The 13,833-nt window shown below is 41.4% G+C and overlaps 1 protein-coding gene across 3 annotated transcripts in view; it reads left to right on the plus strand.

Annotated features, from left to right (window-relative positions):
* LOC144824675 (uncharacterized) overlaps positions 1-13,833 on the plus strand; it is a 1,660,589-nt gene that overhangs the window by 733,137 nt on the left and 913,619 nt on the right. For all 3 annotated transcript variants that reach the window (XM_078683712.1, XM_078683710.1, XM_078683711.1), the window contains exon 6: positions 13,319-13,434. In XM_078683712.1, coding sequence (XP_078539838.1) covers positions 13,319-13,434 — 116 coding nt within the window. The remainder of the gene's footprint in view (positions 1-13,318; positions 13,435-13,833) is intronic.

The following is a 13,833-nucleotide window of genomic DNA, read 5'->3' on the forward strand; positions in this document are numbered from 1 at the left end:
CCGCAGTGATGAGGTTAAGCCATTGGCACACTATATGATTCATGTTATTGCTGTCTTATTTAATAGCCGATTACGCCAATTGGTGTTACTCATTTATTAGTTTTATTAAAGGGCAGAGCATATGCATAGGGAAATGTTTAGCAGCCTCCCAGTGCCCACAATCTAAATATGTTAGTAAACCCAGATAATAAAATCAGAAACAAAATCTGGGTGTACCATGCAGAATGAATCTTTTGTCTAGAGCTTAAGTCTTTATCTTGACTAGATCTGACTGCCAAAATTAGGGCTACGTGTATTGAGGTTTTCTTTATTGTCTTTGAACTTTTTATATAAATGATTTTTTAACAAAAAAAAGTCAGCATTTTACACTATTCCTTGTAGCCCTTTGACCTTAGTGGAATGAGCTCATGAATTTGTGTGAAACTTACTTGCATGTAATAATCATATATATTTGCCCGGTTGACCGTGATGTTACTTGATAGTAAAAGAGGGGAGAGGGGAGTGAGGTAGTTGCATACCTAATCTGAGAAAATGAAACTATTAAATTTAAGACTGCATTCAAGATGAATTTTACGCACAATATTATTATGTATTTTTTGGAGTTGGTACACAGGGGTTGGTCTGTGGGACCTACACGTTGATTTCTTGTTTTTTCCTTTTTCTTGTGGGGTGCACAGGATTAAGTAACCACGGTATATGGGCAGTTAGGACGTAGTCATTTCAAGAAGGACAATCGAGCCCACTGGGGCTTTATTATAACAACAATATTTCAACCGTTAAGTGAATACAAAATGTACATAGTTAGAGGGCGTTAAGAAGGGTAACAATAAACTGTGGGCAATCAGATTGCAGGCATTGGTTGAATATATATCGATCAGATAGCAATTAGCTGGATGTCGATGTTGCCTGTACCATTGCATAATTTGCACGGTTGTAGCCTATCTCTGCACATTCATAAGCAGGTTTGCACAGATCAAGACATTATTGAGATTTGTGTATTTGTATGTTTGTATATAAAACTGTATATTTATATATATATATATATTTTTTTTTTATTTTTTATTTATTTATTCTATTTATGAACTTGCAGAATGTTGCACATGCTAGAAATTTGCACAGTGTTATATATGCAGATTAATCTGAGAATTGGTTGAAATAGTGGTTTATTGAGAGGTTCTTTTAAAAGTATTTAGCAATGTAAATTGTATAAGACCTTTCCAAACATTAGGTTGAAAATAGGCGGAAGTCTGTTGTCTATGTCCTTAGGCCCAGTGGTCAAATGACCTGTATTTGCACTTTATAGGGGTGGGGCTTGCCATACAACGTTATGTGATCAAGGGCTCACAGGGCCTGAAACGCGTCATGGCGGTGATTATGTTGAACGCATATTAAAGATTTTGCAAATTACCTGCATGGGTCCGTGTTAGTTTTTCTGGAGGATTACAGAACAAAAAAGAAACAGAGTTCTTCGAATGTTTCACACGGTTCCTGCTTCCTTGGTGTTGAACGGACCCCTCCTACGTGCAGGGCGGATTGGCAGGAAGCTAGCTCCCGCTAACCCGGAAGCCTCTACAGTTCCTGTGACGGAGCAGCACGTCGGCCCCCGGCTTTCAACATCCGCACAGAATCGGCAACTGCGGACGGAGGATTCTCACGGCGGTGATCGAGTCCGAGTCTGAAGTAAGTGCTGGTCCTGCGTTATTGTTAATAAGTAATTGCCGGTGTAGGAGTAAGGACTGTGAAGCGGGCATTGCCATTGGGGGAAATTGGCTCGCTTTACTTTTTGCCTAATCAAACCGAAAAATTGCGTGCAACATAATGGCTGCCGCTGACGTTGTCAAAAGCCCAGAGGAAGCTGCAGTCGGCTTGTTTGATGATTCACCAGTAACAGAGGCGCAACTACAGAGTATCCCCGTACAAGCCAAGGCTGGGGGCTGTAAAATGAAGGACATTTTTAAACAACTAGAGAAGGCAATGCGCAGAGAACAGGCCAAGTGGTGGGAGCAGAAGTCCCTCTCTCGCTACTTGGAAGTGGGGCGTATCCCACGTGGTTTGCGCATAATGCTGGCCCCCAGCTACGAGAACCCGACCCCAATATGTTATCTGAGTGGGTCGAATGTAATTTGGATTCATCTAGTCGCTTATTGAGAATACTAATAAAATATGCGGAGAGTGATGGAGCCGCTCTGCAAAGCCAAATAACAGAATTGAACGGGCAAATTACTGCTATGGGGGATGAGAGCCTTGAGAAGAAATACCGAGAGGAAATGGTTGGCAGGTTAGCAAAGGAGGAGGATGTGATCAAGAAGCGCAAAACTTTCAAGTTTCAACGAGATAAACTGGACTATCAAAATGGGCGTATCTTCACTTTTGCGAAGAAGTATGACTCCTTCAAACAGGACAAATGCACACCTCGTGTCCAATTGACAGCTACAGGTACAAATGAAACAGCCCAATCCTCTACCTCGATGTCGGATTTAAGTTCAGTACCGGGGAGCGATTCAGAAAGTGAACAGTTATCAGTGAGTGCACGGTTGGGGTTTACCAAGCGGTCACTGGCTCAGGAAGTGGACTGCCTGAGACAGGACCGCAGGCAGACATTGAGATCACATATGACCAACCAAAATCAAGACAGAGGGACAACATCAAACGCAGAGAGCGCAGGAATTGCCACAAAATCAAGCAGCGCAGAAAAGCAATTACCCAAAAAGAAAACACAGAAGAAGTGGAAGCGCCGATAGGCAGTCCAGCAAATGATTCCCTGTCGATAATTAATCTTACCAGTGTGCACCTAAGCCCGAAAGAAATAAAAACACTATCTCTGGGCCTAACATATTGTCCTCCAAGCAGTTTTAATTATGCCCGAACAAGATTGGATCTGTTTAAATATACTCGGAAATTGAAATTAAGAAAATTCCATCTTCTCAATAAGAATAGACCATGCAATACAATGGAATCCAGAATCACTGAGAATCAAAGTTCTCCCAGTGTTTCAGCAGGTGAATATGAGCTATATTGCGATCTACAAGAGTTGCACAGAGAGGGAAGTACGGAGAGGAATAGCTTGGACGCCACATCGCAATTGAAAACCAATGCCTCAGGGTCAACTCACTTTAAACCGAAATCCACCTTCAATCCTGTTCTCGTACATGACAACATAGATGTCTTTAATGAAATAGTGACCACTCAAATTAAGAACCTACACAAGGTCACAGTGGCAAGCGACAACAGGAAACGCAGACACAATAACGCATATGGGAGCTTGATGCAGAAATTACAGAGTGATAACAATGTCATCATAAGACAGTCTGGTAAAGGTGGTAACATTGTTCGGTGGCCAAAAAGCATGTACATGGAGGAGGCTATGAACCATCTCAGCGACAGACAATGTTACAGACGCAGTGATTGGCCAACTGTGAAATCAGCTTGGAACAATTTTAATTCCAAACTATTATCTTGGAAAAGTGCGGGATTGATCAGTGGCGACGAATTACCCAGTAATTCCAGTTTTTTATTTGATCCCGAAGGTGCACAAAGGCCCTGCGAAACCACTTGGTAGACCGATTATTTCGGCCAAACGAAGCATCTTTGAGAATACTTCCCGGTATATGGACTACTTCCTCCAAGATCATGTAAAGGGCCTGCCTTCATACCTGCAGGACACAGGGGATTTTTTTAAGAAGATCCGACCGATAGTATGGCAGCAGGACTTCCTGCTGATCACGCTTGATGTGACTGCGCTATACACCAGTATCAATCATCTGGATGGTGTACGAGCGGTGGAATATTTCCTGCGGACTAAACCTGCCTTCATGTTGAATCACAACAGAATGATCAGTGATATGATTCAAATATGTCTCAATAACAACTACTTTCTCTTCCAGAATCAGGTTTTCCAGCAATTAAGGGGAGTGGCGATGGGGGCCTGCTTCTCCCCCAGCTACGCGTGCTTGCACATGGGGCTGTGGGAGGAGCGGGTCCTCAGAACCACATTTGTGGAGACCATGTCCAATATTGTCATAGCTTGGTACAGGTTTATAGATGACCTCTTTATAATCTGGAAGGGTTCAGAATCAAGTGCAGAGGCATTCATTAAAAGGATCAACGGGAACAACTTAAATCTGAAGTTCACCGGACATGTGAGCGGGTCCTCAGTCAACTTCCTAGATGTGGAAGTTTACATTGAGAATGGCAAGATGGAGACCAGGCTACATCACAAAGATACAGCCGGTAATACAGTCCTGCATGCCACCAGTCATCCCCCTGGTCATCTGGTCCGCAGCATCCCCTACGGGGAGATGCTGAGAATCAGACTAATTTGCGGTACAGATAAGGAGTGCAGGCAGGTCCAACAGAGAAGTAGAGAGAGATTCCTAGCCAGAGGGTATTCAGTGGCAGTGTTAGCTAAAGCCATTACGAAAGCCAATCAGAATCAAGACCATTTGACCCAGAGGGAAGGCACGGTGACACCATCAATCACTGGTAAACCAGTTTCAGATCAACCGAGGCTCATTACTACATATAGCAGGCAGCATAAGCAATTACGTACTATCATTCGTAAAAATTGGCCAATCATTCAGGGTGACCCAATTATTGGTAGGACCCTATCTAAAACTCCGGCAATTACATTCAGCCGAGCACGCTCTATGAGTGATATGCTCGTGAAAAGCAGTCCGGAAGTATTTAGCAGCAGCTCCTGGCTACAAACCACTAAAGGTTTTATTAAATGTGCCTCGTGTAAGGCGTGTAAACTGGGGAAAAATAAGATGTTTTACACCACTCCATTCAGTGACATGCCAGTGCCCATCTCTAAGAAGTTAACGTCAAAATCGGATTTTGCTGTGTATATGCTGGAGTGTGCGTGTGGGCTGCAATATGTGAGAAGTACCAAGTTGCAGGTCCACAAACGCATACTCCAGCACATGCGGGCAGTCAGCAATCGAGATGAGGCATATCCAGTGGCGAGGCATATCAGTTCCTGCCATGGCAATGATTTGGGGTGTCTAAGCATTTTGCTATAGACATGGTCCCGCAGATTCGTAGAGGAGGAGACCGGGAGGCCCAATTAAGACTATTAGAGACACGGTACATCCTTGAGTTGGACTCCAAGACACCTAATGGGTTAAACGCAAGTGAGGATATGTACACGTGCCTCTAGGGGCCCGGTTGACCGTGATGTCACTTGATAGTAAGAGGGGAGAAGGGAAGTGAGGTATTTGCATACCTAATCTGAGAAAATGAAACTATTAAATTTAAGACTGCATTCAAGATGAATTTTACACACAATATTATTATGTATTTTTTGGAGTTGGTACGCAAGAGTTGGTCTATGGGACCTACACGTTGATTTCTTGTTTTTCCCTTTTTCTTGTGGGGTGCACAGTATTAAGTAACCACGGTATATGGGCAGTTAGGACGTAGTAATTTCAAGAAGGACAATCGAGCCCACTGGGGCTTTATTATAACAACAATATTTCAACCGTTAAGTGAATACAAAATGTTCATAGTTAGAGGGCGTTAAGAAGGGTAACAATAAACTGTGGGCAATCAGATTGTAGACATTGGTTGAATATATATCGATCAGATAGCAATTAGCTGGATGTCGATGTTGCCTGTATCATTGCATAATTTGCACGGTTGTAGCCTATATTTGCACATTCATAAGCAGGTTTGCACAGATCAAGAAATTATTGAGATTTGTATATTTGTATGTTTGTATATAGAACTGTGTATATATATATATATATATTTATATATATATATATATTTATTTATTTATTCTATTTATGACCTTGCAGAATGTTGCACATGCTAGAAATGTGCACAATGTTATATATGCAGATTAATCTGAGAATTGGTTGAAATAGTGGTTTATTGAGAGGTTCTTTTAAAAGTATTTAGCAATGTAAATTGTATAAGACCTTTCCAAACATTAAGTTGAAATTAGGCGGATGTCTGTTGTCTATGTCCTTAGGCCCAGTGGTCAGATGACCTGTATTTGCACTTTATAGGGGTGGGGCTTGCCATACAACGTTATGTGATCAAGGGCTCACAGGGCCCGAAACGCGTCATGGCGGTGATTATGTTACACGCATATTAAAGATTTTGCAAATTACCTGCATGGGTCCGTGTTCGCTTTTCTGGAGGATTACAGAACAAAAAAGAAACGGAGTTCTTCGAATATATATATATATATATATATATATATATATATATATATATATATATATATATATAATGTGTTTTGTTACAATTATATTTATATATTTATTTATTTGTTATGTATTCAATCTAGTCAGTGGTATGCTTGAGTCGTCAGCTGTCATAGTGTTACCAAAACGCCTTCTCACAGCTTCAGGAGAAAAGAAAAGCTAACACTCTACTAAACTGAATAAGTGTATGTTTAGTCAGACAAATATTTCATGCATTTTGAGTACTGAGTCATTGCGTGCAACATGCAATCATAAGTAAAAAGAAACTACCCATATCACCATCATAAATGAATACATCATAAGCTTTGAACATTTTAGGTGATGAGAAAAAATGAAACACCATCTGTGTTGCACCCTGTCACCTACAATAAAACCATATGTACAAACAGAATATATGTATACATTGCGTTCACAACAATTAATTTGATTAACCCTCAAAGTAAAGGGTATGCTAATGAATAAACCCCCTCCATGTATCTTGGGTTGTAACTGATTCCAAAAATTCCAACGGTTCTATTTTACTGGCTGGCGGGTAACAGGATATGTTAAATCTTGTTTCCTAATATCTGCTTCTTCAAAGGAAACACAGTGCTGCACTGTAATTTATGGTAGACAGTCAACATGACGTGCTGAATCCTGTTTCCTAATATCCGCTTCTTCAATGGAAACACAGTACTGTGGAAAAAGGTAGGGGCCGAATTCGACCAAGAACCCTTCAGTATTTGCCCGGCGTTAGCCGCCTTTCATACCATTCGAGATTACCAAACAAAGAGGCAGGCGCTGGAGACAGAAGGCAGGAAACAGGAGTTTATTCCGACGGAGCAGAACACGTCAAATCAGACAACAGGGTATCTTCTCGAGGTGCTCTAAACGCATCCTTGAGGCCTGGCCTCTTATACACAGGTTTATTGCTTTATTACATGAAACACATTCTTGTCAATACTTTGATGTTCGGAAAGACATCCTCGGAATCCTCACTTTGGGCCTGTTCCCACACACATTTACGGTAGAAGTCCCCACCCCGGTCACAGTAGTTGATGACTATCGCACACCAGGACATTCCGTCGATTCCCGGAATGTGTGTCTGATCGGATCTCATGGGGGGGGGGGGGGCTTTGATCAGTCAGAGATCCTTTGAATCGGGGCAGCTGCATATTGTAAGGGCCAGGTGGCGCCCTGGGAACGGGCAGGACGATTGGGCACAGAGGAAAGGGGGTTCATCAAAGGATGGGGAGGTGTTGGCCGGGAGCGGAATGCATTTCCGACGCAGAGTCGCGCTGGAGGGGAGTTTTATGGTTCAGGTATGAGAGAGCGGGGGCTATCAGCGCGCGGGGGATGCTTGCGAGGTCAGAGGGAGAGACGCGCTGGCTAGCGGTGCTGGGCAGGGAGACCATGGTTTTCAAAATGGCTGCCACTTACGCGCACGAAGGGGCCTAAAAAGGGACAAGATGGTGTGGCCAATGTTTCATGATTTTCACTTTACGCTCAACAGTGGCTATGGTGAACATAAATGAACGCCGCTTATGTATACCGATTTTAGTCATTTTCCACAGTACTGCCAACATAATATTGGCCACATGGGTACACTAAATTATAACAACATTGTTATGGTTATGCGTTATACTTTTGATTATAATTCTCATTGTGCTTTCACTTTGAGTCACATATATTTGTTTTGGGTGCTAGGCTTGGGCATACCTAGAGAAACATCCTGATTAAGTCATGTTCTGTGACATTCTTTTGGAAGAGGACCTCTTACCTATTTGTAACATAATGATGGCCCTTTCCTTTAACATATCTCTGCTCTACTTCCCACTTTTCATCCAATTATCTTACCTGAGTGAAGCACATTTCTATGTTTATTGATTTCTTTAGCTATCCTTCCTGACTGATTATTTTAAGTGGCAATCTACCTAAACACATTCTTCCCTTCAAATTAATTTCTCTTTTTAAAATTATCTACTCTTTTTATTGTATCCACTTTCTGTACTGCTTCATGCATGATGTCGGCTGGATGCCTTCTCTGGTTAGATATTTGCATAATATTGGATTACTTTACTTGAAAGGTCACACCTGAACTGGAGTTACAGCAAGTTCATAAAAGCTCACCATATGGGATACTACACTTCAGTGGCAGAGGGTGGTAGCTCCCCATTTGTAGCACACTTTTGCGAGCTGTGGCTTTTCTGAGTAGTGCAGTTTCCAGCCTACCACCTACAACTTGCACTTATAGGTCCAGCTATTCAATTGTATCTTTATGCAAATGGCTAGTAAAGTTTAGGATATTTTCTTTCAGCGCTGCAACAAATCTCATTACTGCCTTCTCATCTCCATTCCAGATAAGAAAGAAATCCTCAACGTAACACAGCTGTAAAACTATGTGACATATTCCTTGTACCATGCTGTCCATATACCTGCCCCCCTCCAGCCCATAAAGAGATTTGCATAGCTGTGGGTGTAGCAAGTTCCCATTGCAGTTCCTCTTAACTGTATAATCAGTTCTCCGTTGAATGAAAATATGTGTTCTCCAGACACATACATATCATTTCAATAATGATCTCAGTGTGTTGCATATTTCACAAAGGTCTAGCTCTAAGAAACTATTCTATTCTCATTGATTGGGCAGTTTTTACCAAAGTAATTATTGAAATATACTGTTTTGTACATATTATGTTTGGTAAATGCACATTCAGTAGGCAATACTTTTAAAGCCAGCCCATCAGACTTAATTTGCAGCTCAGAGCTTTCACCTTTTTGACTGTTCTTATCAGGGAGCAGACTGCTGAGTTGTAAATTCAAGAGACAGGTACAAAAAAACAACTGTTCTAGAGAATCTACAGAGACATTTGATATTGAGCTTAAGAGCTAGAAGTGTTCCATATTTTATCAATCAGTGAAACAACTTGTTTATCTTTTCCCTTGTATAAGGATACCAACCACAGATATTATACATAAAATCCTCCAAGAGCACCAAATCGCTCAGATAATGTCACTCAATGCTGTTTTCCACCTAACATATGAGGTCCTCAGAGAAGGAAGTTGAAATGAGCGGTGGCCATCTGCTGTATTTCGCTCCCACTACTCATCCGCAGGTCCAGTAGAGTGGAACCATATTAGGCTTTCAGCCCACATCTAAGAGGTGGAAACAGGCAGAACAGATTAAAGGATGAGAAAAAAGCATAGTTCCATGGGGACTACAGTGTAAATGTACAATTGCTGTCCTTTTTAAGTACATCACAGGCCATTTGTTGTGACCAAGAACGCTGTAGGTTTGAAAAATATAGTTATACCAATCCCACTATCACAGGTGTAAACAGCCAAGCTCGACAAAACCTAAAGGCTCTACAGCAGTGCTCCTGCTTATTTACAAGGAGCAGATAACGTCAGACGGAAGCAGTTTACTCCAATCATCCTTGCTCAGGCTTCAGATAGCAGTAGTGATAATTTAACATTTTTATCAACACATATGACAAAATGCCTCCACACACGTCATGAAATAACCATGGAATTAAGTACCCTCATTTACCAAAGAATCAATATCAGCACTAAGCTTCCCTAACTCATGCATTGGCATGCAAATACTGACTATAAATTCATTTCTGAAATGCAGTGTTATTTTCCAAAACATCACGTGCCAGTTCCTAAAAAAACACACATTTTACCATAAATTAAAATTTTTTTTTAGATAAATACTCTGAATTCCTGCTAGCAGTGTGTTTCCTAATATATCAAATTTCATATTCATTTTAAAATAGTATGGTTACCAAACATCAGTGTTTCATTTTCATGAAGCACTCACACATATTGCAGTTACACATGGAGAGAGTCTACCTTGCTTGTGCAGTTATCCTCATTACTAGACACCAGTAAACTCTAACATATGATAAAAATTATAACATTTATATTTTCAGGGATACTCATAATCATGTCAAGAATTCCCAGAGTATGTTATAAATGGCCACCATTATCCCTGGAATAAGAAGGCATATCTCATGATGTCCCAAAAAATGCCAAAGATGACGACTAGTAGGCCAGTATTTTGTCTAGAAGGTGCACTATTGGGCCATGGCCAGCACTATACTAGGGATAGTGGCAAATATGCCCAGAATGTCTATATATGTGAATACCGGATAACCAGAATTTTGTGAAAATTGGTAATGTGTACAAAATAATCCACAATATATCAAGTAATGTCCACCTTTTTGCCCGGAATATCCAGAATTTTGCCATGAATAGTCATTATATGTCAGCTATGGGCAGCATTAATGCCAGGGATAGCCATACTTTATCAAGAATGCCCACAATAAGTCAACGTCATGGGCACAATTATGAAATGGATCATCACAGTATTGTGGAGAAGACTTATCCTCTATGAAAGATAAATTCAATTTTCCCAAGGATAGCCACAATTTTGTTAAGACTACAACACATGTGTCATGTATGGACACCATTACACAGGACCAAACATTTATGTTAATGCCACAGTTATATCAAGAATGCTCACAATGTGTCATGGATTAATCAACATTAATGCCAGGGTTAATTAGAATATTGTAAAAAGATGTCCATAGTATGTCAAAGATGGGCACCATCAGCCATGGCACCCACCCTTCTCACAATCTGACAAACACAGACAATAGACACATATTCATCAATAATTCTCTCAGGCCTACTTCCATACACTCATAGATGCATACACTGGCACATTTGCACAGGCTCTTCGCCCCCTTGAAAACTTAATTTTGTCAAATAGTAGTGCTGCAGGTGTCCCTCCTCCTCTCCTGTGTTGGACCCTCAATAATGTTACAACAGGAACAAGTGGAAGTCAATCTTGGTTGACAGATTCAACTTGTCTACCTTGATCCTCACTTCCTCTGCTACAGAATGGCTCTAATGGCTAGTTTCACCCAATCAGAAAAGGAGGGAGGAACCATGGGAAGTCTTGTCTGGTGTGAGGTGTGGTGTTGGAGTTGCCTTTACCTAAGGTAAAGTTGCAGTCTTAGACACCTTCCATCTACATGAAGGATTCCTGTTAAAGGCAGACATTTGGTAAGCAAAGGGCATGATGCCAGGCCTTAATTTATCTACTCTGCATGTGTGATGACTGGAAAGTGGTGGGACCCAACCAACCAAACGATGATGGGCCAGCCACCACTGGAAAAAAGATGAAGTTATGTGCGGGAAGTGAGCCTATAAATTGGAACCAGAGAGCTTGGAGGATCTATACCGGACATGTTAAAAAATGAAGTAAAGGGAACTTGACAACAATATATTATTTGTATATGCATGATTTCCAAACACCATTCATGCTAATGTAAAAAAAAAAAAGATCATGCATTAATTGTATCCAGGTCCCCAGTGGGCATACAGGCTTTGATGAACCAGTTTGCGGATTTCTGTAAGGATAGAGGTTTAGTAGTTAACCAGAGCAAAACCAAATGTATGGTTATCAATCCCCATAGATCCTCCAGAGGGCTAATTACACTAGAATGTGCTAATCTGGAAAGGTGTCCGAATTTGATTACTTGGGTATCAGGCTCTCCTCCAATATGTCTCGGATCCCTCAAGTTAGGAAGAGTGCTCTCAGCCTGACTCACTATGCTACATGGGTACTAAGATTATCCAACTCCTCCATAATAAGGCAGGTTTCACCAGCCCTCAACATCTACCGAACAAAAGCAGCAGGGAGTACCCTGTACATGGTGGAATGATGGGGTCATGTGAGGCTTGCGCCCCTGGCAACAGGTGAAAACTGTTATTTAAAATCACTCTTATGCCTCCCTGTAAGCATGCCCATTCTACCAATGCTTTGGGATATTGGAGGAAAGTCAATCACAAGCAAGACTAGATTTATACGGATGGCCTACTGATGTAGATTGATGCTTTGGGATATTGGAGGAAAGTCAATCACAAGCAAGACTAGATTTATACGGATGGCCTACTGATGTAGATTGAGGTCAACTCCAGCCCTGGACAGCTACCATCAAGTTTTTAGGGAGATAGCGACCTTGGATAAGGGTGGGAAGATCAAGTGGCTTTCTTTCCTTAAGCTAACCCTCATTAGGCTTGGTCTCAAAGGCTCAGCTAAAAGAACAGTACTGGACATACATAGAGGTGAACAATAAAAACAAAGGTTGCCTCACTGCTGACTTCATGGACCTTAAGCTGAACTGCAGGTTTGTAGTATTTCTGGATTTTATCTCTGCACCTTTAGCTAGGAAATTGGACATTCAATTTCGCTTTGGTACACTCCCCGTGCTGGTGTTCTGCCTAAAAAGGAAGGGCGTAGCGAGCCTTGATACTGTATGCCTGGTTTGCCTAAGTGTAGATGAGGATCTTCTGCATATATTTCTTATGTCTGCACCATGAAGTGATGGATCATACCAATTTGCAGACAACTTGGCGCCAGACAGTGCTCCACCGCTCTTAGACTGCTGCGAGCTTAAACAAAAGAGGAAATGGTGTGGCCAGTGGGAAAGTATTTACATAGAAGTTTGGTTATATGAGCAAACACCCAGCCCCCACAGCTTGGCCTATGCCTAATGAATAAGAGCCTATTGTAGGGATATACCCAAAAGCTGTGCGAATAAACAGTTCCCTTGCTCTAAATTGGTGCAATCATCTGGCAATACTTATATATACTAGCAAGTTAAGATCATGTATAGGCAGTTGTAAATTCAACAAACTGGAATTGTACACCATGGAACTGATGACGGATTATGCTAGATTTTCCTAACATTTGAATATGTTGTCTTGCACGCTTTCTTTCTCATAATCACATATAGATGCAGTTAAGACCAAGTTGTTGCTGGGGAGAATCATGGTGCAGCAACTTCGAATTAGGCTTAAATTCCATGAAAATCGTTCTCACCAATTTAGTATGAGATTTTCTCAGCAGTGTGTATTTTTTTAACCTTTTCATTTATGTTTGTTTATATTGCATTATGTATGCATTTATGGTGCATTGCTGAAATAAAGCACTTGAAGGTAAAAGTAGAAATATAAAAAAAGGGTCCCGTGAAATTTAAACCCAGTGATAGTTTTAAAAGCAATTAATTGATCACATTATTTAACTCGTAAGCCCTTTCCTTGTTTCCTTTCCATAGATGTGTGGCATGGCGGTGTCAGCCCAGCAGCTGTCGGTATACCTGACACAGACGAAGAACAGCCGGGCAGAGGTTGGTCGACTGCAGCTCTACGAATTCCTGGATTTGCTAGTACTGTAAGTTCTTTTTTGAACGCTTCACCTGAGACTTTACGTTTGCAAAAATGGTAAACCTGTAAATTAAAGGTGTAAATGCTCCTCATCGTTTTAAAACAAATGCTACTAAAAAATGAGTGCATGCTAAAGGGACCGGAGTACCCCCGCTGAATGGGAAACGCCACCCCACTTAAGGCTGGACTTTTTTCCATTCATTGAGGTCATATACTAGAGTAAATGCCAGGGAAGGGATTTTGGAACCCAACCGGTAGGGACCTCGAGGTGAGGAAGATTCGGCCTAGCTGCAGCTCTTTAGAGACCCCCTTGGTTTCTCTGCTGTACTGACGCCCTCTCCTGGCTTCTTGAGAGGAAGATGCGCTAAGAGTTTATTTAAAATCTGGCGGCACGCGGGTTGGAGGC

This window comes from Lissotriton helveticus, chromosome 3_1 (genome assembly GCF_964261635.1).
Source record: "Lissotriton helveticus chromosome 3_1, aLisHel1.1, whole genome shotgun sequence".
In the NCBI taxonomy this organism is placed as follows: Eukaryota; Metazoa; Chordata; class Amphibia; order Caudata; family Salamandridae; genus Lissotriton; species Lissotriton helveticus.